Source organism: Mastacembelus armatus, chromosome 10 (assembly GCF_900324485.2).
Source record: "Mastacembelus armatus chromosome 10, fMasArm1.2, whole genome shotgun sequence".
Classification (NCBI taxonomy): domain Eukaryota; kingdom Metazoa; phylum Chordata; class Actinopteri; order Synbranchiformes; family Mastacembelidae; genus Mastacembelus; species Mastacembelus armatus.
The window spans coordinates 26948469-26972815 of NC_046642.1; the positions used below are offsets into that span (position 1 = coordinate 26948469).

Here is a 24347-nt window from a genome sequence, read left to right on the forward strand (position 1 = left end):
TTTAAACGAGTTTGCTACACATGTATTAAAAAATTAAAACTAACTCTTTTATGTGATGACAACTAAGGTGATCTAAAATTTTATTACATTAAAAAAGCACTTGTTTCCTAGAATTTCACAAATAAATCAAATGCGAGTGGCACATTAACCCTAATGAAGTGGCATGTACTTGAACTTTGCTAGACATTATCCAGTTGAGCTTTATGTAAAAACACAATTGTCAGAGGAATATGGACAGGACATTAGCCAGACTCTGCTCTTAAAAGCTCCCCTGTAAAAAGTCTATGGTGTGTTGTGGTCTGAGCCAGAGCAGGGTGCACAGGGACATTTCTCTGTGATCTGTGGGTGGTAGTCATTTGAGGACTGACAAAACACATTTTAATAGAAATTCAGCAGTTTCAAAACTAATTTGTGAATTCATTGTTTGTTTAAAACAATATTTTCAAATTAACTTTCTAATTGTATTATTTACTGTACTTAGGTTTTGTTAACTTGTATAGTATTAACTCACTTTTTTTTTGTTTTTTTTTTTTTGCTCTATCCCCTCTTAATTTGATAAATTGATTGAGAGATCAATGAATTGACAAATTCCTTACAATTTCTCTATACCCATTGAAATTTCAATGATTGTATGCCAAAGATTCTGAATCAAAATGCAAAACAAAGATGAAATGTGTTAATTAGAATTGAATTCTCAATTCTCCACCTTTTAATGAGCCTTTAGTAAAAAAACACAGAAAGAGGGAGGCACATAGAAGGAGCTGAGCAGAGTGAGAGAATACTGAAGCTGTTGGCTGACAAAAATGTAAAGGTGAAGGAAAAAGCAGCATGTTTTCAGTTAAACTGAAATGAGATTACACTGATTGTGTTGGACTGTTTTCCAGTCATGCAGAATGCTGACAAGGCATAATTACTATGGAACATGCCCTCAGTGGCTAGACTTAGACCAGCAGCAATTTACAATGCCTGTAATTGAGCAACAGCAGAAAAGAAATTTGCAGTGCATTTTCCACTAATTTGCAGGCTTCCTGTTTGCATATACATTTGTCTTCACTACAAACCACAGCAAAAGTGAAATCTCTACCCTACAACACATTAGGGGATTCTGTTCACTAAATCTGAATTCCGTATTAACTGTAGTCATCTAATCTCATTATTAACGAATCTGTTGTTCACAGCTACTTTATAGAGTGTGATAACCTCCAATTAAAACCATGCAGCTCTCTGAAGAGAACAGGACACATCTGTGAGCTAGATGTAGCCATTATAGATCAGCTGTGTCGGCCTATCCCAGCTCTTTCTTTTGGTTGGAAGGCACCCTGGACAGGTCACCAGTCCATCACAGGGCAACACAGAGACAAACACACTCACACTCACACCTATGGGCAATTTAGAGTCACCAATCAACCTGACATACATCTTTGTGGACTGTGGGAGGAAACCAGAGTACCTGGAGAAAACCCATGCAAGCACAGGGAGCACATGCAAACTCTACACAGAAAGGTCGGGTTGCGAACCCAGGACCTTCTTGCTGTGAGGCAATGTTGCTAACCACTCATCCACCATGCTGCCAGCTTCAACTCATTGTAAACTATATTGGGTGCAATATGTGGCCAGTTAATGATGATGAAACTCCATCTGTTGACTATCTGCTGTCTTTTGCTCATGTGGTCAATTTTTCTTCACACATCTGAATGCAGAATGTGACTGAATGCAGGATTCCTATTGCAACAACACATCATCAGCAGGGTAAAACTAACCTGTCTCACGACGGTCTAAACCCAGCTCACATTCCCTGTTAGTGGGTGAACACTCCAACGCTTGTTGAATTCTGCTTCACAATGATAGAATGTTTTTACTAAATATTTAGCTTGCTCTGATGTATTATTGTCAGTAACAAATTATTGTCACCTGGATGAATTAGATCCTCACATTATTGTTTTCCATCCAGTGTGGTTTCTGGATGAGAGAAAGGTTTCTGCATGAGAGAGTAAGTTGTGTTGTGTGTGTGAAAATTTCTAAACAATTATATATACATTTTAAAAATACCTCTTCCATAGCGGAGCCAGCAGCAATGTTGGGTAATTGGGTAATCTGGCCCTCGATGGATTCAGAAAATCCAAAATTATGTAAAATAATTCTCCTGATTTAAATAGGTTGGAAATATGCAGGTGGCCAGAAGCATGAGGATATTTTGTGCTATTGACATGCATATAATGGCAGAAATGTGATTGACCTACGTTTCAGATATAACTGGATGAAAAGGAAAACTGATGCATGACACACAAGTGAAGAGTCTCTGAGCAAATACAACTCCAACATCTTTAATACTTAGGATGATGATTAGGTGAGATGTATATTATTTGAGATATTCACTGTTTGGTGGCTTAGTGTCTGTCTGTGTGCGTGTTAAAGAGATGGATGCCTGTGTGTTGCAGTCTTCTAGCTTACTAAGCCCCCTAAAAACAACTGGGCCTCCTTGTCAATGGGTTGCCAGCTTTCAATCCTGCCTCCTGGTGATCTGCTGATGTGTATGTTTTGGTGGGGCACATTCTCCTTTTGAAAGAATCACTGGCTGGAGGCAAACACACATTTTTCTTTCTGTACTAGTGAGGACACTCACTGCCATAAAGCATTCCCTAGCCACTTACCCTAACCATCACAGCTACAGTAAATACTTAACCACCACCCTTTACCCTAAACCTAATACTAACCCTAACTCTAAAAACAAGTATTAACCCTGAAGTTCTGAGGAAAAAGTGATGGTGATTTAGAATGAAAATTTGTCCAGACAACATAGACGGCTCCCAGCTCACAGGATCCTACTGACAATATAAATCTTAAAAAATATATTGTTTCGTTTTCATTGCTGAATTTTACAGTGTGTGTGTTGATTGAAATGAAGGAACTTTGAAGCAACACTGTAGCTTGCAGCACGTACCCCAGTATGGAGATGAGTGCTGCGCTCAATTTGGGCAGAATAAAGAGTTTTCCCCAATGCCATATTGTCCTTTCATGTACAATAAAATACCATCACTAGCCAGGAATGCACAGAAGCACCTGTACTTCCTGGGAATACTCAGGAAGGTAAATAACAGTGCTTTAGTGGTTTCTTGGTTTAGCAGGATGGTATCACAAGTCCATACCACATTTTGCTGAATTAGCTGCACCTTTAAACAATTTAAGGAGGAAGGGAGTAGCGTGGAACTGGACAGTGGCGTCCCAAGTAAACATGGATGCCTTAAAGGAAGCACTGAGAAACTGTCCGGGGTTTAGCTGAAGTTAAAGCTGGGCCCATTTTTTCCCAGTTTTTCCCAAAGGGAGAATGTGTGATTGTCAGTGCCTCCCAAAGATTCTGTGGAGCTGAGAAGAATTATTCTGCTTCTGAAAAGGAGTGTCTGGCTGTGGTTTGGCCAGTGGAAAAATGGAGACATTTTCTGGAAGGAGTGGAATTCAATGTCTACATTGATCATGCTGCCTTATTCTGGGCTTTCAACTGTCTCAAAACCTCCTCACAACTGACAAGATTGAATGTGAACTGCTGCAGGCAAAGTATCTGAGTGAATTATCGGAAAGGCTGTCTCAATGCAACGCATTGTCGCGAGTCTATGAGCGGTTTACCATCCAGCTCCATCTCTTTCAGATGTTATCCTGACCTTCCCATCACGATGGACGAGATTGTCGTGGCACAAGAGAAAGATCAAAAAGTCTCTGAGCTTAGAAGGGAAAGCTTACAAGTCCCTTCAAAACAAAACTGTATCAGCTTCATTGACCTTCCAAGGCTTGCAAGCAGGCCCGGAGGCAGGGCTTGCTAAATCTGGTAGCCTGACAAGTTATATGATAGTCCGACGGGCAGGGTGGTGATACATCACAAAATCTGGTAGCCTGAATGGCTATCTGATCGTCCAACTGCCAGGGTGGAATTTTGGTAGCCCGACTGGTAGACATCGGCATAGTGGCAGTGATGTGATATTTCAGTTTTTCTTTTGTAATAAATTTGCAAAAATTTCTACATTTCTGTTTTTTTCTGTCAAGATGGGGTGCTGAGTGTACATTAATGAGAAATAAAATGAACTTTTTTGATTTTGGCAAATGGCTGCAATGACGCAAAGAGTGAAAAATTTAAAGGGGTCTGAATACTTTCCGTACCCACTGTATATATAGTACACTAGGCTTAGCTAGTTCTCTTTTCAGTTAGGGTGTTACATCCCTTTTTGTCTAGGGGATATTTTTAGGGAAGAACACAATGACCAGATGGTAAAAGGTCAGCCGATTTTTATTTACAAACCAAAGTAAGGCCAAAGGGCTTGAATACAACAACGAAAAAACAGATTCTGGTATGGGCACAGCCAGGTATTTAACAAAACCATTTAACAAAAACTCTCAGGCTCAAAGGCATTCTAAAATGAACTAATATTTCCAGATCTTTTTAACTATTTCAGAAAATCAACACAAATACTAATAACTAAGCGAATCTAGTTTTAACAAGAACTAAAGTAACTAACCCGACAAGCGGTATACAAAACACTATCTCGACAACTAGGGGTTTTGAGGCAAAAGTCACAACACCGAGGTGAACTGACCATGGGCAAGGCACAGCTCACCCCGAGTGACGGAAATCCTGGCCCTTAAATACATGGACGTTGAGGTGTAGTCAGCTGATTGGAGGGAGGCTGGTGAAGGGGAACCAATCAGGCGAGGAGGCGCGGTCCATGGAGACGTTCTGCAGCTGCTTTCCGGCATCCTCCTTTAATGTTGGTCACCCGTCCACAGCTCCACCCAGCGGACGGAGGTTGGGTCTCAGTCAAATATAATATCATAACAACACACACACGGGGGCGAAAACCCAAACGGCCCATGGCCGTCACATAGGGAAACGTCTAAATAACACTGTAAACAATTTTAGCTTATGTACAACAGAGTACTATTGCTAATTGGTCCCTATTGCTCAAATACAAATGACTGCTAATGCTATACTGTACTCTCAACTGGTTACATACAAATATACCATGACAGAATGAACATGATATTACAAAGTATGTTATGTTTACCTATTCAGCTTGTCATAAATAATTACAGTCTCACTTCTATAGTTCATTTTTTCATGCATTCGAGATGCATTTGCGTGAACTTTATGGGAACTGAGAAAGATAAGACAATTTAGACGGTAGGCCTGTCACCATATGTACGTTTGCTTGACGATATATTGCCCCAAAAACAATTGCGGCAGACAATATTATTCACATTTTAAGATCATTTTATGCCAATAATATAATGGTAATATAATAGCATAATAACACAAGTACACCTTTAAAACAACACTAAATGTTTAATTTTAAGAACAGTCAGATACTGGAATTTCATAAAATTAAATATCCTAAATTAAAACAAATACAGTAATATTACACAAAGGTTGCATCTCTTTGGTTATATAGTGAGGTATCTGTGACTGTGAGCCTTTCATGCTGTCATGTTTATATTTGCCCTGTGAGGCAAAGACACCCATAATAGCCAAGTGTTGGCAATGTCCATCCTTCTCCAGCTGAGGTTTTTGTTCCCAGCTCAATATTGGATGGTTACGTTATTAATTAACTTTTAGGTTAGTTATATTGCCACTTTTTGTTGCTTCCGTTTTTAAAAAAGTTGACTTACCAGCTTGTTCACGTCAATGGGCTCTCCTCTCTCATTAGGCTTAAACCCAAAATGTTCCCGCACCAGAGTGGTGAAATTTGACTTAGAAAGTCCATCTGTACGATTTGGCTGAGCTTTTGCAGTTGCTGTGAAAAAATGGCTTTTAAAACACATATTAGCTAACTATCAAAGTTTGTAAGTTGTAAGTTTGTAATAACATAGACTGCTAGCTTGCTAAGGTTTAATTTTCATTCATTCATTTTCACCCAGAAACTTCAGCCTTGCCACCGACACTGTGACAAGACAGAAGAACAAAAGCAGTGTGACTAATTGAAATGTTGATGATATTCATTCTGATGTAAACAAATATGTGAAAACACAGTGGACAATATTGAGGTCAGCAAAAACTATTGACATGTCCATATATCATACAATAACATAATTATTGACAGGCCTCAGTCATAGGCATTGTGGGTAGGTCAAACATTTGACTCTGCATACTACACAGGGTCATCGCCTTTGCTGGCTGTCTAACTGTTTTTTATTACCTTTGGCTAACATTGCAGCTCTGTGGCACAGAATAGGATATATCAGGCTTTAGGTATTCAGGCTATCCTTTCTTTTGTTATTTATGTTGACTTTTGTCAGGCCGTCACTGTGACATTCATCAGATGACTGGAAACTACATGTGGGATGAAGCCTCCAAGAAGGAGTTTCTAATTGGGACGAATCCTGAGAGCCGCTTGCCTCTGTGGTGGGATGGATCAGAGCCATTATGGGTCACTCTGCAGAAGCTTGGAAAGAAGGTTTTCATGTACTACTGGCCTGGTGAGCACACACTTTAACATGAACACGCAGCTGAAACTGTTTTCTCTTGTTTAATATGTAACGAGTGGTTTATGTATTGGGTCCTTAGTGTTGCCAAAAGGTGGTTGATCTCTGAATTCATCCTGTGTAGACAGAAAGATACCCAGAACTACCGCTGCTGCTCTTCCGCTATGCCTCCTGTTATCAATAATGTCTACACAGGACACATAACAAACATGTTTCTCTACTGATGAAGCCAAGAACCTTTTTAAGTTCTAACTACAGGTGGGGAAATCCACAGTGATTATGTATTCGCATCAGTTCTCCCATGTTAACTTGATGCTTGCTACAGCTTTCAACTTGTGTAAGTCTTTTTGATTGTTGTTAATCAAGTCAAAGACCAGACAAAAGAATGAATTGTTTAGCGTGCACGAAGGATGACTATTTTCAGAGAATAACAATAGTATGAAGATTTTTCTATTAAAATTTAAACTGAGTGCAGCCAAGGGTTCTGAATAACACCTATACTTCAAAGTTCTAAAATAATAACATGGAAACTCCAGAGTCTGAACTGAGATGGCATGTTTTATTCACTTATTCTTCCCATTTTTCACCACTTCTCTTCTTACCTTCTTTTACAATAAAAGCCTTGCACATATAATGAACTTACATTCACTGAGAGCATTTCCATCCATCCATCCATCCATCTTCTATACCCGCTTTTCCTGTTCAGGGTCACGGGGATCCGCTGGAGCCTATCCCAGCTCTCTCTCGGGTGGAAGGCAGGGGTACACCCTAGACAGGTCACCAGTCTGTCGCAGGGCCACATATAGACACACAAAGACAGACAACCTCACACACTCACACTCACTCCTACGGGCAATTTTAGAGTCACCAATCAACCTGACATGCATGTTTTTGGACTGTGGGAGGAAACCGGAGTACCCGGAGTAAACCCACGCAAGCACAGGGAGAACATGCAAACTCCACAAAGAAAGGCCGGGATGCGAACCCACGACCTTCTTGCTGTGAGGCAACAGTGCTGCCCCCTGAGAGCATTTCATTAGAGGCAACTCAAATATCCCGGTGCCACCAACAAATAAGACCTGAACATTCCAACTTTACCATGAAGACCTAGAAAGATGACAGATGTAGTGAATATAAATACATATATATAGTGGGTACAGAAAGTATTCAGACCCCTTTTAAATTTTTCACTCTTTGTGTCATTGCAGCCATTTGCCAAAATCATAAAAGTTCATTTTATTTCTCATTAATGTACACTCAGCACCCCATCTTGACAGAAAAAAACAGAAATGTAGAAATTTTTGCAAATTTCCTGGCCGTCCAGCCAAACTGAGCAATCGTGGGAGAAGAGCCTTGGTGAGAGAGGTAAAGAAGAACCCAAAGATCACTGTGGCTGAGCTCCAGAGATGCAGTAGGGAGATGGGAGAAAGTTCCACAAAGTCAACTATCACTGCAGCCCTCCACCAGTCGGGGCTTTATGGCAGAGTGGCCCGACGGAAGCCTCTCCTCAGTGCAAGACACATGAAAGCCCGCATAGAGTTTGCCAAAAAACACATGAAGGACTCCCAGACTATGAGAAATATGATTCTCTGGTCTGATGAGACCAAGATTGAACTTTTTGGCGTTAATTCTAAGCGGTATGTATGGAGAAAACCAGGCACTGCTCATCACCTGCCCAATACAATCCCTACAGTGAAACATGGTGGTGGGAGCATCATGTTGTGGGGTGTTTTTCAGCTGCAGGGACAGGACGACTGGTTGCAATTGAAGGAAAGATGAATGCGGCCAAGTACAGAGATATCCTGGTAGAAAACCTCTTCCAGAGTGCTCAGGACCTCAGACTGGGCCGAAGGTTCACCTTTCAACAGGACAATGACCCTAAGCACACAGCTAAAATAACAAAGGAGTGACTTCGGAACAACTCTGTGACCGTTCTTGACTGGCCCCGCCAGAGCCCTGACCTAAACCCAATTGAGCATCTCTGGAGAGACCTGAAAATGGCTGTCCGTCAACGTTCACCATCCAACCTGACAGAACTGGAGGGGATCTGCAAGGAAGAATGGCAGAGGACCCCCAAATCCAGGTATGAAAAACTTGTTGCATCATTCCCAAGAAGACTCATGGCTGTACTAGCTCAAAAGGGTGCTTCTACTCAATACTGAGCACAGGGTCTGAATACTTATGACCATGTGATATTTCAGTTTTTCTTTTTTAATAAATTTGCAAAAATTTCCACATTTCTGTTTTTTTCTGTCAAGATGGGGTGCTGAGTGTACATTAATGAGAAATAAAATGAACTTTTTTGATTTTGGCAAATGGCTGCAATGACACAAAGAGTGAAAAATTTAAAGGGGTCTGAATACTTTCCGTACCCACTGTATATGTATTGAACATGAATGTGTTTATTATCTCTGTGTTTATAAATTATGAATTTCATAAACTGTCTTCATAATTTTGGGGTACCAGATCCTTTGATAAACCAATCAATTAATGATTAATACAGGATATCAGTCTACAATCTGAGCGAGAGTTTTCCAATTCAGTGACGTATTTACTGTGTGAAATAAGATAAATGATGCTAGTCACAGAGGGGAAACGGAGGGAGAACTGGTCAGAGAAACTAGATGAATTAACAAATAAAACAATTCAATTTTATTTGGATAGTGCCAAATCACAATAGAATCATCTCAAGGCACTTTACAAAAAACAACCCCCCCCCAACAAATTCCTTATGAGCAGCACTTGGTGACAGTGAAGAAGAAAACTCCCTTTAACGGAAGAAAAAACCTCCAGCAGAACCAGGCTCAGTTTGGGCGGCCATCTGCCTTGACTGGTTGGTGTGAGTGGATAGAAGAGAGACCAAAGAACAGCAACAATAAACAACAAATGGACATTGCAGGTTGGTGGAGCCAGTAACTGCATATCAGCGATATACAGCTCCAGGACCAGGGACACCTGTACAAGATATACAGTGCATTCAAAAATTATTCAGACCCCCTTCACTTTTTTCAATTTTGTTATGCCTTATGCCTTATACTGAAATTGTATAAATTCATTTTTTTTCACTAATCTACACTCAGTACCACAGAATTACAAAGTGAAAAGAAAATTTTAGGAATGTTTGGAAATTTATTAATAAGAAAAATAGGAAATGTCACATTTACACAAGTACTCACACCCTTTACTCAGTACTTAGTTAAAGCATCTTTGGGAGCAATTACAGCCTTAAATCTGGGTATGATGCAACAAGCTTTGCACTCCTGTATTGCAGGATTTTCTGCCTTTCTTCTTTGCAAAGCCTCTCAAGCTCGGTCAGTTTGGATGGGTAGCATTGGTGGACAGTCATTCTCTGGTCTCTCCATCGACAGGGTTCAAGCCAGTGCTCTGGCTTTGTCACTCTTGGACATTCACAGAGTTGACCTTAAGCCACTCCTGTTCAATTCAATTCAATTCAATTTTATTTGTATAGTGCCAAATCACAATATAAATCATCTCAAGGCACTTTACAAAAACTAAAACTAAAAACCCAACAATTCCCTTATGAGCAAGCACTTGGCGACAGTGGAGAGGAAAAACTCCCTTTAACGGAAGAAAAAACCTCCAGCAGAACCGGGCTCAGTTTGGGCGGCCATCTGCCTCGACCGGTTGGGGTGAGTGGATAGAGCAGAGAGAAAAGAACAGCAACAATAAACAACAAATAGACACTGCAAGTTGGTGGGGCCAGTAACTGCACATCAGCGATATACAGCTCCAGGACCAGGGACACCTGCAGAAGGTACAGAGAGAACAGAGAGAGAGGGAGAGAGAGAGCACAAGGTTAGTAACATTCAATGGTGGAATATACATGAGGTGGGAGGAGAGAAGAGAGGGGAGGGGAAGGGAAAGGGGGGGGGAGCTCAGTGCATCGATGGTCCTCGGGCAGTCTAGGCCTATAGCAGCATAACTAAGGGATGGTTCAGGGTTGCCTGAAGCCAGCCCTAACTATATGCTTTGTCAAAGAGGAAGGTTTTAAGTCTAGCCTTAAAAGTATAGAGAGTGTCTGCCTCCTGAACCCAGGCTGTGAGCTGGTTCCATAGGAGAGGAGCTTGATAACTAAAGGCTCTGCCTCCCGTTCTGCTTTTGGAAACTCTGGGAACCACAAGTAGACCTGCACTCTGAGAGTGAAGTGGTCTATTGGGATAATATGGTACTATGAGGTCTTTAAGGTATGAAGGAGCTTGATTATGAAGGGATTTGTATGTAAGAAGAAGGATTTTAAATTCTATTCTATATTTTACAGGGAGCCAATGAAGAGAAGCCAATATAGGAGAAATATGATCTCTCCTGCTAGTTCCTGTCAGGACTCTGGCTGCGGCATTCTGGATTAATTGGAGGCTTTTTATGGAGATATTGGGACATCCAGATAGTAATGAGTTACAGTAATCTAGCCTTGAGGTAACAAATGCATGGACTAGTTTTTCTGCATCATTTTGAGACAGGATGTTCCTAATTTTGGAAATGTTGCGCAGGTGAAAGAATGCAGTTCTAGAGATTTGTTTTATGTGTGAGTTAAAGGACATGTCCTGGTCAAAAATAACTCCAAGGTTTTTTACAGTAGTGCTAGAAGCCAGGGTTATGCCATCTAGAGTAGCTATAATTTGAGAAAAGTTATTTCTGAGATTTTTTGGCCCAAATATAATGACTTCTGTTTTCTCCGAGTTTAAAAGTAAAAAGTTACTGGTCATCCAGGCCTTTATGTCAGTTAGACAGGCTTGAAGTCTGGTTAACTGGTTTGTGTTAACAGGTTTAATAGATCGATATAACTGAGTGTCATCTGCATAGCAGTGGTAATTAATAGAGTGCTTCCTAATGACATATCCTAAAGGAAGCATGTACAGGGTGAACAGAATCGGTCCTAGCACGGAGCCTTGTGGAACTCCATAACTAACTTTTGTTCGTGTGGAAGGTTCATCATGCACATGAACAAACTGGAATCTGTCCGATAAATAGGATTGGAACCACTTTAACGCTGTTCCTCTGATACCAATCACATGCTCCAGTCTCTGTAATAAGATGTTGTGGTCAATGGTGTCGAATGCTGCACTAAGGTCTAGGAGGACAAGTATAGAAACAAGTCCATTATCTGAGGCTAAGAGAAGATCGTTGGTAACTTTCAACAGTGCTGTTTCTGTACTATGATGTGCTCTAAATCCTGATTGAAAATCTTCAAATAGTTCATTCCTGTGTAAGTGGTCTGATAGCTGCTTAGCAACAGCTTTTTCTAGGATTTTAGAAATAAATGGCAGGTTGGATATTGGTCTGTAATTAGCCAAGACTCCTGGATCAAGACTAGGCTTTTTGAGTAAAGGTTTGATTACTGCAGTCTTAAAGGCCTGTGGTACGTAGCCTGATACTAGAGATAAATTTACCAAGTCCAATAAAGATGAGTTCATTAATGGCAGGGTGCCTTTAAGCAGTCTAGTCGGGATGGGGTCTAAGAGACACGTTGATGATTTCGATGAAGCAACTAACTGATGTAAATTCAGAGAGATCTATGGGAGAGAAGCAGTCTAAACATAACTGAGGTCCTACAGATGATTCAAGAGTTACTGTAGTAGAAGATTCATTTATTGCAGGTATAGGAAGCATCTGCTGAATTTTATCTCTAATAGTTGTGATTTTATTTGTAAAGAAACTCATAAATTCATCACTGCTGAGAGCTAAGGGAACACTGGGCTCAACAGAGCTGTGACTTTTTGTCAGCCTGGCTACAGTGCTGAAAAGAAACCTGGGATTGTTCTTATTTTCCTCTATTAGTGATGAATAGTATGCAGTTCTGGCTTTACGGAGAGCTTTTTTATATGTTAGTAGACTGTTTTTCCAGGCTAGAAAAATTTCCTCTAAGTTTGTGGAACGCTGTCCTCCACTATATTTATACTTGGCATAGACGTAAATAAAGATGGAATCATTTTCTTAAATTTATTAACAGTGTTGTCGGATAAACATCTGCTATAGTGGAATTTTATTCCAAACGCTGCATGATCCATCATTTTAAATTCAAAAGTTATTAAAGAATGATCTGACAAAACAGGATTTGGGGGAAAAACTATTAGATGTTCAATTTCGATGCCATAGGTCAGAACAAGATCAAGGGTGTGATTGAAACAGTGGGTGGGTTTATTAACATTTTGAATGAAACCAATTGAATCTAATATAGAATTAAATGCAATGCTGAGGCCGTTATTTTCAACATCTACATGAATGTTAAAATCTCCCACTATAATAACTTTATCTGATCTAAGCACTAGATCAGACAGGAAGTCAGGGAATTCAGTTTAAAACTCTGAGTAAGGGACAGGTGGACGGTACACAGTGACAAGTAGAACTGGTTTTTGTTTTTTCCAGTTTGGATGTGAGAGACTAAGAGTGAGGCTCTCAAATGAGTTAAAATTGTTCTGAGGATGAAAGTTTAATAATAAGTTTGAGTGGAAGATTGCAGCTACTCCTCCACCTCGACCTGTGCTTCGAGGAACATGATAATTTTTATGACTGAGTGTGGTTGATTCATTCAGACTGACACATTCATCCTACTGTAACCAGGTTTCAGTAAGATAAAGTAGGTCAATTTGGTGATCAGTTATCAAATCATTTACTAACAAAGATTTAGATGAAAGGGACCTAATATTTAATAGTCCACATTTGACAGTTCTGTTTTTCTGTTCAATAAGAGGAGTGGTCTTAATTTTTATTAAGTTTTTATGAATAACTCCTCTTCTGTTAACTTCTGATTTATTTGATTTATATGTTCGAGGGGCAGACACAGTCTCTATGTGGTTTGAGGGGGGCGGCGGCTCTAAGGAAACTGCAGAGAGGCGTTTTAGACTGAGTCTCTGCATCCCGGTCCCCACCCTGGATTGTCAGGCTTTAGGTCGGCTAATAAACTCGGCCAAATTTCTAGAGATGAGAGCTGCACCATTCGAACGACGGCATGCAGCTAAACATGTCATCGCTGGTCAGATTGGGGAGGGGTCCAGAGAAAACTACGGAGTCCGACATTAATTTAGCAAAGTTACACACCGACTCAACATTAATTTTAGTGACCTCCGATTGGCGTAATCGGGTGTCATTGCTGCCGACGTGAATAATAATTTTCCCATATTTACGATTAGCCTTAGCCAGCAGCTTCAGATTTGACTCGATGTCGCCCGCTCTGGCCCCAGGAATACATTTGACTATGGTCGCTGGTGTCTCTATTTTCACGTTCCTGACTATGGAATCGCCAATTATCAGAGTCGGTTTCTCAGCGAGTGTGTCGCTGAGCGGGAAAAATCTATTAGAAACGTAAACAGCCAGGTGATGAGCCGTGGGCTTCTGCTTAGGAGTACGTTTCCGTCGGACCGTCGCCCAGGCTAATTCTCTGGGCTGCTCCGGAGCTGCCCTTGGACCGCTAACAGACCCTGAGCTCGGTGGCTCCACACCATCTAACGGGGCTAGGCTAGCTGGCTTTTGTTCGAAGGTGCGGAGCCGTGCTTCCAAATCAGTGATCCTCGCCTACAAGGCTAACAGAACCTTACACTTATTACAGGTATCATTATCACTAAAGTAGGCAGAGGAATAACTAAACATGTGGCACACCGAGCAAGAAAGAGAGAGAGAGGGAGAGGCTGTAGACGAACTATACAACACACACAACACGATACGCTTGCAAGACAAAAGTGATTCGCTTACCCGGAGAGCAACACCAACAGGGGGCGATCCTGTGTTGTCTTTGCTGTGTGCTTAGGGTTGTTGTCATGTTGGAAGGTGAACCTTTGGACAAGTCGGAGGTCCTGAGTGCTGGGCAACAGATCTTCATTGAGGGTATCTCCGTACGTTCAGCTTTCCCACAACCCTGACCGGTCTCCCAGTCCCTGCTGCTGAAAAACACCCCCACATTATGATGCTGCCACCACCATGCTTCACTGTTGGGATGGTATTGGGCAGTTGATGAGAGTTGCCTGGTTTCCTCCAGACATGACATTTAGAATTGAGGCCAAACACTTTTTCACACAGGGCCATGTAGTTTTGGATTTTGTTTTCCCTTAATAATAAAAACCTTCTTTTAAAAACTGCATGATGTGTTTACTTGTTCTCTTTGACTAAGCTTTAAATTTGTTTAATGATCTGAAACAAAGTGTGACAAACATGCAAAAAAATAAGAAATCAGGAAGGGGGCCAACACTTTTTCACACCACCATAGGTATAAAAGCAGGGAGCTTGAGGAACATTGTCAGTCTACCCTAGGGTAACTCACCTTGTCTGTGCTGTGTTTTGTGAATAAACACCTGTGCACTTGGATTCAGTTGCCTCTCTCCTGTTTGTGATCCTATTGAAGAGGATTGCCATCTATACTTAGTGAGTTTGACACAGTTATAGTCTAGTCAGATTGGAATCTTCACAAAAGCATCAAGGTCGTCCAGACACAAGTAATATCAGAATAATTTTGAATGTGGCAAGATAGTGTGTACAGGAAAATAGCCAAAACCTGACAAACTGGCTTTTCTGTCAGGTAATTTGTGATCCAGGAAACAAAGGAGGGGCCCATCCACATCCCTTTGACCTTGTCTCTGAGGATGATTGGTTGGATGGTAGTAAATGCACTTGAAAAATCAAAGAACATAATCCTCACATAACTTCTCTGTTCTTCCAGAGGAGGAACATGGTGAAGCATGTAGAGGACAGCATCATCCCTGCCCACGTTTAGACTCTGGTTGACAATCATTGGTTCACACAGTTGGACATCACAGTCTTTAAGCAGCCTTAGACATACATTTGGGCCAGCTGCCGTCCCACGACACAGTCTTTGTAACTGCAACCTCACCCCTGTTACTATGACAGATGGTGGAGTATTCTCAGGAGAGGGAGAGGGTGTAGCTACAGTAGTGGAGATGCACAAAGGTCTAGGAGGAGGAGTCTGTGAAGTTAAGTCCCCTCCACACCTATCAGACATCTTTTTACTCGTTTTCTCTTATGAGATGCCTTGAGATGAGATGTTTTTGTAATCCTTCTTGAACTGACTCAATTTCCTCTTTAGCTCATGTTGCACATTCTTTGTCTCCAACTTTAAATGCCTCCTTTTTTCTGTATTGACTTGACGTCACTAATAATCTAGTGTGTTTGTTATTAGGGAAACAGCACAAAGACTTTGTAGGTATAACAAGGTCTGTTACGGTGAGGTGTGGGTGAACGATGAGGAGAGGACCCAAGTGCAGGATCACTTTTATTTTAGGGAAAGCAGGTACAGGCTCAGCTGAGAACCCTCTCAGCTGCAGGGCTCCACCACTCGGCGTCTAAACTAAACTAACGGGGTCTGCCATTCGGCATCAAACAAGGCTAACAGGTTCGCCACTCTGCGTCTAAAACAAAGCTAACAGCGTTAATCCACCAACAAAGCAAAAAGGAGAATTGGACATACAGATAATGAACATAAAGCCAATTATAACAACATAGGTCACAAACAGGAACTCAGGCACCAAAATAAGAGTCCAAACAGGAAACACAAAACCCACACCATAATAGGGTGTCTACAGGAGTTGATGTAATCTGTGAAACAGTCAACCTGTGTGTCAGTGTCCATGGTGTTGCCATCTGCTCCAGTCTGTCAGTCCATATCCTGACTGTGTACTGAAGCAACCTGCAACCCCCATTACAGAGTTTATAACAGGTCTGCAGTAAGACCAGGTTGTGGTCTGAAATGCTGAGTGGTGGTAAGGCAGTAGAGTTATAGGCCCTCTTGATGTTTGCAAACAGATCAAATGTTTTACCTTCTCTGGTACTTCACAAACTGGGAAAATCCAGTCAGGTGTGAGGTGAGAGTCACATTGTAAAATTCTCCTGATATTATAATGAGGGCCTCAGAATGTTGAGTTTGTATTGTGGCAACATACCCTTCCATTCACAGTAATATGACCAGGGTTACACCATGTCTTATTTACATATAAAACAAGTCCTCCACCTTTGTTTTGCCACTTCTCTCAGCAGCTCAGCATAATATGCTCTTTACCAGTGCATAATCCAGCTCATCACTTTTGTTCTGTACATTTGTCCTGACATTCCACATGATTATGGAAGGTAGAAAAGGCTTGTATCTCGATTTCCTAGCTTTTAGCTATGGAGAGACTTCTTCAGCTCACCTGGAATAGGGTCTTATAGTCTACTATTCAAACTTTTGGATGTTAATATATATACTATATAACTGATTAGAGAAGTGGAGAGGGATGTGGTGGGTGTGGGAATCGGCTTGGAAGATCCAGACACATCTGGAAAAAAAGTCTTTAAAATAACTGGGCCTAGATTGACATTGGGACAATTAAGTCAGAAAGAGAATTTCTTGGAAGGAAGCCCTGTAGTTTGTCATTAATAGTGCACAAACAAACTAACTTTATGTCTATATTGAAAGCAGCACTAAGCTCTGTACCATAAGCCGAGGGGTTCGCATAATTTTTACAGCTTACATTGTGAATGTTTGAATGATGTATTCAGTATCGACAATAGCAAAACAACTTTTTTATATTTTAAGGCACATTTATACATAAGTGCAGGTAGTTTCAAAGGGTTCACTGACGTTTTCTAGCCACTGTTCCTGTGTACAGTGAGATGAGGTGAGATGAGAAGAGAAATGAGATGAGATGAGATGAGATGAATTAAGATAACTTAAGATAAGATGAGATAAACTTTAGTCCCCGTAGGGAAATTCAGGTAGTCTTGCAGTGAAAAATGCTAAGTAGAAAGAGTAGTAAGCCAAAGTTCAGTTCAAGTTGGTTATTCATCTCCCATTGGCTAATGTGTTGTATAGCCTGATAGTTTGCAAAGTGTATGTGCAATATAAATTAATCTTATAGTATTGTGTAAATGATGCAACAATTTTATGTGTGCATGTGACTTCAGGCTGTGAGGTGGCGATTCTAGGTGTTCAACCTTCATTCTGTGAAGAATATGTCACCAACCCATCAGAGAAAAACCTCACAGACTCAATAGTGGATGCTCTCAACGTCCTGAGGTAACAACACAATGACCTGCTCCTGTCATGTGCCCTTTGTCCTTTGATGCAATGCTTTTACTTTTAACTATTACATGGAGAAGAGCTTTCAGGTGTCAAACATTTGGCTGCCATAATAGAAAAGAAAGATTAGAGATTGAAGCTCAGAAAGTCCCGAAGTGGTAAAAAGCTAGGCCTTTTATGATAATATATTTATTAAGGTATACACTGCTTAAGGAAAACATGATCTTCCTTATTCTGTTCCACAAATAATAAAGCCTAAATAATAAAAACATAGACATCTCTTAACAGTTCAACAGAAAAGGCAGGTCCATGTGTGAGCTGAGGGTTCTAACAGCAGGACAGTCAAGTGTTAGTAACGACAGCAGGGAAAGACACATTGGTGTTTTGGTTAGCACTGTTGCCTCACAGGGTTTGAGCCCACGGCCAACCATGGCTTATCTGTGTGGAGTATGCATGTTCTCCCCATGTCTGTTTGGGTTTTCTTCATATATTCCAGTTTGTCCCCACAAATACATGCAGGTGGCATGTATTTTTGGACTGTTAGTTGAGTTGGAGACTCCAAATTGCCTGTAGGTGTGAATGTTCTGTCTTTTATATGTTAGATCTGTGAGAGAGTGATGTTTTTTTTTGGTGTTGTAAACCAATTAACTGTCAGGCTCAGGTTGGGCTGTGCTGTAGGACCCACTCAACAAGGAAGTGTACACAGCATAGTGTAATTACAACAGATAAAGTAAATAACCATGTCCAATAACCATGTCCGTGGGTTATAAAGTCTGTAATCCACAAGGTAATTCCTTTGAACAAGCATGATCCAATAATTTACAAAACTGTCAGTAGTCCAACGGGGAAACTCGAAAATGGTAACTTAGTCCATGATCTAAAGCAGTCAGTCTGACAGAGTTTTCTGTCCCTAATCTGAAGGCAAGCAAGGTCTGTAACTCTAAAATCAGTCTGAAAACAAAAACACACGTAATTGAAAACCTGGGTATATTCCAGCACCCTTCGTAGGCCACCTAAAAGGCTAATGTGTGCTTCATGTTGGCCATGTGGGAATGATGGCATGGCTCATGGTGGGTTGCAGGTGCGCCCTTGCTGCTGTCTTGACATTAACTGCTTATACTGCTTATCCAGGAGAGGATAAGCAGTATAAGCAGTACTGCTATACTGCTTGTATACTGCTTGTATTGCAGTACTGCTTATACTTTCCAGGATAAACAGTATAGAGAATGGATGGATGAGTGAAAATAATAGGCTCGTGGTTGTTTGTATGTCTGTAATAAATGCAGGACATAGGGGACTGTAGATGTTTTTAGATAGCAGATATTACAACAAACATTTTGAAAAAAATACTTTGAAAGTGAGTTTACTGGATATGAACAACAACAGACTAAAGTAAAACTAATGGCATGTTTTGATGAATATTTTTAGCATTTAAAGTACTTATAACACCAAGAATTATGAGTAAGGGACCACAAAATGTGGAAATAGTTTTGATTAATTTTTATTCAGCAAATAAAAAAAGGACATAAGGTTTATTGAACTGCTAAACCATACAGCATACTAAGTCCAGCTCCCACATTTTATAGCTGTCATTTGAAAATCTGATTATACAATATGGAAACTATTTAGGAAAGGGGACATTGGTAGAACCAGATACCTAAAAGAGTCTGTGTGTGTAGGTCTGGTAGAGCGGACATGGCAGCTATATATTATGAGAACATAGATGTGGAGGGACATCACTTCGGTCCAGAATCTCATCAGGTCAGAGCAGCTGTGCGACAACTGGATCTTGCCATGCAGACACTGAACAACAAAATCAAAGTTAGTAATATTACTGTTATTACAATTACAGATATTGCTGCTGTACTTTTCCTGTCATGTAGCCTTTTTTTGTGTTATTGCAGGAAAACAACATGGAGAAACAGGTAAACATTGTGCTGTTTTCAGACCATGGTATGACCACAATCCAGTGGAAGGAGAAGGTTATAGAACTGGAAAAATATATCAATATGTCTGACATTGTCAAGATGATGGACAGAGGACCAGTGGTCAGTCTCTGGCCCCGTGAAAACAAATACGAAGAGGTGAGACCAAAATCTTTCTTTTCAGTTCTGCCATGATTCTCTTTCTGGCAACTGAATTTGAAGTGGTTGTTAACTTGAGAAAAAATTGTATTTTATTGTTACTCAAACCTTTAATGTCTAGATTTACTTTTAAAGTTTACTCTAGTTTTAGCAAAAATAAATTTGACATTTTAGTCGACTTTCCATCCGGAGATAATTTTTAATGTTTACCTTTTGAGGGTGTTGTGTACAGTTACCAAAATTACAACGTTTGTCTTTTCTATCAGAAGGTTACTGGAAAAGAGTATTTCTTTGTGAGTAAATCCACTTATGCATACTAGAGGGACACTGAACATTTACTTTCTGACTTCAATTTGAAAAAACCTGAGAGAGAACATTGATACATTATGTCTGTCTCACTTATTCCTTCAGTGAAATTAATTTTCATGTTACATCTGCATTAACAGTCAACAGTTTGGACACACATTCTTGCTCAGTATTATATTTTTATTGTTTTCAAAATAGTATATTATTACACTAGACATTGAAATTATGACAAAATAAATGTGGAATTATGTAGTCATCAAAACTGTGTTAAATAACCTAGAATATGTTTTATATTTTCAATTCCGCAAAGTAGCTTGCTTTTGCTTTGATTACAGTTTTGCACACTCTTGGCATTCTCTTAGTCTCAGCCAGCCTCATGTTCTTTCTTAGTTTGGATGTCATCAGTAGTAATGTACAAATGTTAAAAATAAAGAAGAACTACTGAAGGTAGATACGTGATACATGGACAGTCCAAAAGTCCCAAGATGGATTAGGCAAGAACAAGTATCAAAAACTAGTAGGGTCACACAAAAGAGATATCACTAATATGGGCATGGTATGCTCAACTACAAAGAGTACGACTGCAGACTGGCAAAAAGGTCTGCTAGGAGTATACACAGGTCAATATTAAACTAATGTGTTTCAGGTTCAAAAACACAGGTATTTTCTTCATTAAATAGGTACTTCAGATTCATATTGTTTTTCATTTTATTGTCGTTTGCATGCCCTTACATTAACAAAAAATGGCCTAGCTCCTCACCAACATCACATTGCTTCACAGGAAATTTCTACTTATAGGGAGGGCACTTCATAGTTTATGTATATTGACAAGAAGTCTATTTTTGATTGAAAGGGTACCCAATTTTCTACTTAAATAAATAAGGAAACTGTAATGTAATGATGTCACCAGGAAGAAGATGAAGATGAAGTATAAGCTGTTGAAAGGGGGGTCTCATTGTGTTCAAGTGATATTCAATGCTGTCCGACATGGGACCAATAAAACACTGACATTTTTGGAACTTCATGTATGTAATTAACCAGAGGAAGATTTTTTTGTTCGATTTCGTCAGGGTAGTTTCACTGAGAGGCGACATTTCTTTTGGTGAAAGGTGATTTATAGACAGTTTATTATTAAAGAGTTCATTTACACTGTTGGTATGTGTGTGTTTGTGTTTCATGCTAGGTGTATGCTACATTATCTGAAGTCCCTAACATGCGTGTCTATGCGAGACAGGAGATCCCTGAACGTTTTCATTACAAAGGAGGGAAGTTTGTTTCCCCACTGACACTGGTGGCTGAGCCAGGCTGGTTTATTACTCAGGTAACAAATATTTCACTTGTAGTACCACATTCACAAGGGCAGCCTGCTTATCCTCTCTTCTCTGCTCACTGACTTTTACTCAAAACAGCTGGATTTTTAGTGACTTGTGCTTACTGCATGGCTCTGTTACTGTTTATAAATACATTTCATTATTTGTTTCAGTTCCAAACTTATTTTAATTTCATTATTATTCACAATATGATATATACATATATACAATATTGTCCCTCATAGTAAATGTGAATGCACAAATGCTCAGTTTTAAATACTTGGAGGACTGGCTTTCAAATGAATTAAACACAATCTCGAAAGTCAGTGATATGCACTATTAATGTTGGTTAATCTGTAAACATATATTTGTTTAGAAAAATAATTCAACAAGTTACCTTAAAGGTTTTATGTGCTTTGAAAACTACCGTTGTCATACAATCTCACCTCAGGGTCTAAGAGTGTTCAAATGTATCATATGTGGACTGGCATTGTTGCAGTCATCACAAATCTATAAACTCAGATCTTTACTGCAGATCTCATAGTTAGTCTCCTATAAAATCTGTTTTGTGTGTGTGTGTGTGTGTGTGTGTGTGTTTTCACTCTAGAATAAGGCAAAACTCCCATACTGGAAAAATGACTCTGGAGAGCCCTTGGCTTGGCAGAATGGTTGGCATGGTTATGACAATGAATTCCTCGACATGAGAGGGTTTTTTTTGGCAAAAGGACCTGGTAATAAATAAATCTTATTTTAACAGCAATCTGGGTATTTGTACACCTGTGATCTCTCAAGCAAGCAAAGCCTTCCAACACTGTCATTGAACAACCATATTGTTCTCCTGCTAGTCACTATGTGTCTAAAGCAAACTATGCAGGAAAAATTACATCTATTACTGCTTTATCAGTATAGTCTTTACATTGGGGTGAAGTTAAATATTGTGCTTTGTAATAACATATTACTCTGAGATGTAGATCTAATTATGTTCCATTTTTTTCATCCAGACTTCAAGCACAATGTTCGGGCAGCTCCAATTCGATCGGTGGATGTCTATAACTTGATGTGCTGGACCTTGGGTGTGGAACCTTTACCCAATAATGGGTCCTGGACTCGGGTAGAGTACCTCCTGAATGGTTCTGCTGGTCCACCCACCCTGTGGACCTGCTGTATCGTTTTTATAGCAGTACTGCTGTCATTATGGGAGTAAAACAGTGCGGTGTTTATAGCATCTGTTAACTAGAATTAAGGAAGGAAGCATCAAATCATGGAGACATCAGTGCATCCGAATGGAAAATGAAAAATGAAACAGGCAAGATAGAGCCAGCATATAATGACTAAGGCAATAAGAACCAAGAACTTGAAGACTTAAGACACTTCAAGAGTTTGCCATGTATTATCAAAATGAGGTTAAATGCTACATTATCTAAATGTCTAACAAAAACTGCTGGACATTTGAAAGATTTATTCAGTGATAAAACATACTGTTAAATTTAAAAAATGCCTGAACATTTTTATAGTTTTTGGTTGATTGATTGGTTGATTTAGTTTGGTTGTTCATAATGTCACTTGTGTTTCTAAATGCCACACTTTCTAGACTATAAGTTACACCATAATATTAGTCGCTTTTAGCAAAAATAGTCTTGTTGAACAAAAAAATTAGTTATAAATCACAACAGTGTATAAGTTGAATTTGTAATTACACTAATTATAGTCTAAATTTGCTTATGTTGAACATGACTAAGCCTATCAACAAGCAGTGCATTCACATTACCGAATTCATTAAACTCTTTATCCTCCATGTCAAGTAAACAACTCCACCAACCTTAGGGAGAAGGTGAAGCGGGGTGTCCTCCTCCTCTCTCAGGTTCCCTCAATGTCAACACCAAACTTTTTCAGCTCCATACTTCATTACCTGCAGCTTGAACTCTGTAGTATAGCTCTTTTTTCTGGGCAGTATTTTCACTTGTGCTACACTACGAGTTGGAGTTTAGTGTGAACATAAGCTGTGCTAGTGACTATGCAAGAAATGACAGTAAATTAAAAAATATAAGTCACTTCACTATATAAATCACACATCAAGCCAGAGAACTAAAAAAAGTGCCCATGAGATAAACAATTTAAACTTACAGATACAACATGTTTGTAGAACTCTTACTGTCTCACCTCTTATTATTTTCTGTTTTACTGAGTTCTTTCAAGAACACCTTGTAGTAAATCATAGACAAAATTATACAGAAAATAAAGCATTACTGAATTCTGGGGATTTATAATCATGGCGCTATTGAATGTAAACATAAACTTTTCATGCCATCTATTTAATCTTTTCTACGAAAACAGTAATGATAGAAACAAACCTTTACATATCCAGATTTTTTTTTTAAATCAGAAGATCTGTTGATAGACTTCATACAGTAAAGGATACAGTCGTTATTTTGTCTTCTTTTCATACTGTTTGAGTAACAGCTACAATAGGAAGTAGGAAGAATGAACTAAGCTATACTTTTTTAAGTGGAAATATGCTATGAGATCCTAATCTTTGTTTCTATCTTTATTTCTTTTTTATGCTTGTGAATTCAGTCTTCATGAGGGATGATTTGCTTGTTTTCATCTGATTTTCAATTTTCAGTTCATCTGTTGGCTCTATTTATGTTGTATCTGTAAGGCCCTATATGACATATGTTATGAAAAGTGCTCTATGAATAAATTTGCCTTGAATGTGAAACTGGTAATTTTGGCAGCTGATTTTGATTTTGGTTTGATTGATGTTTGATTTGATTTGATTGATTAAATATTGTATTTATTTTGGTGCAGTTCTACAATATTAAGTGATTATTAGGGATGCAGGTTGATATGTTTGACTTTTTTATGATACTAATACAGTAACAGGCACATCACAGAAGATAGCGCTTCATTTTTTCTTCACATACATTTAGCACTGATTTAACCTTAAAACTTTGCTTGTTTCACTGAGATGACATTGTCTAATTAAACTGATAGAGTGCAATTAGCACATATGGTTTCTCTGTGACTTTACAGTAATTTGATTACAACTTGTGCAAATTGCAAAAAGATTCACTAGAACTAGAAAACCTTCCACAAAGAGTTTGGAATAATATAAGTGAAATTGTTATAGGTGCCTATTAAACTAAAGTCAGTACACATAAT

General features: G+C 39.4%; 1 protein-coding gene across 1 annotated transcript in view; it reads left to right on the top strand.

Moving 5' to 3' along the window:
- enpp6 (ectonucleotide pyrophosphatase/phosphodiesterase 6) overlaps window positions 1–23992 on the top strand; it is a 45377-nt gene extending 21385 nt beyond the window's left edge. The window contains exons 2-8 of the mRNA XM_026331085.1: window positions 6280–6459; window positions 17371–17482; window positions 19165–19306; window positions 19390–19569; window positions 21059–21196; window positions 21793–21916; window positions 22187–23992. Of these exons, the coding sequence (XP_026186870.1) occupies window positions 6280–6459; window positions 17371–17482; window positions 19165–19306; window positions 19390–19569; window positions 21059–21196; window positions 21793–21916; window positions 22187–22389 (1079 nt within the window). The 3' untranslated portion in view covers window positions 22390–23992. The remainder of the gene's footprint in view (window positions 1–6279; window positions 6460–17370; window positions 17483–19164; window positions 19307–19389; window positions 19570–21058; window positions 21197–21792; window positions 21917–22186) is intronic.
- Window positions 23993–24347: the final 355 nt, after the last annotated feature.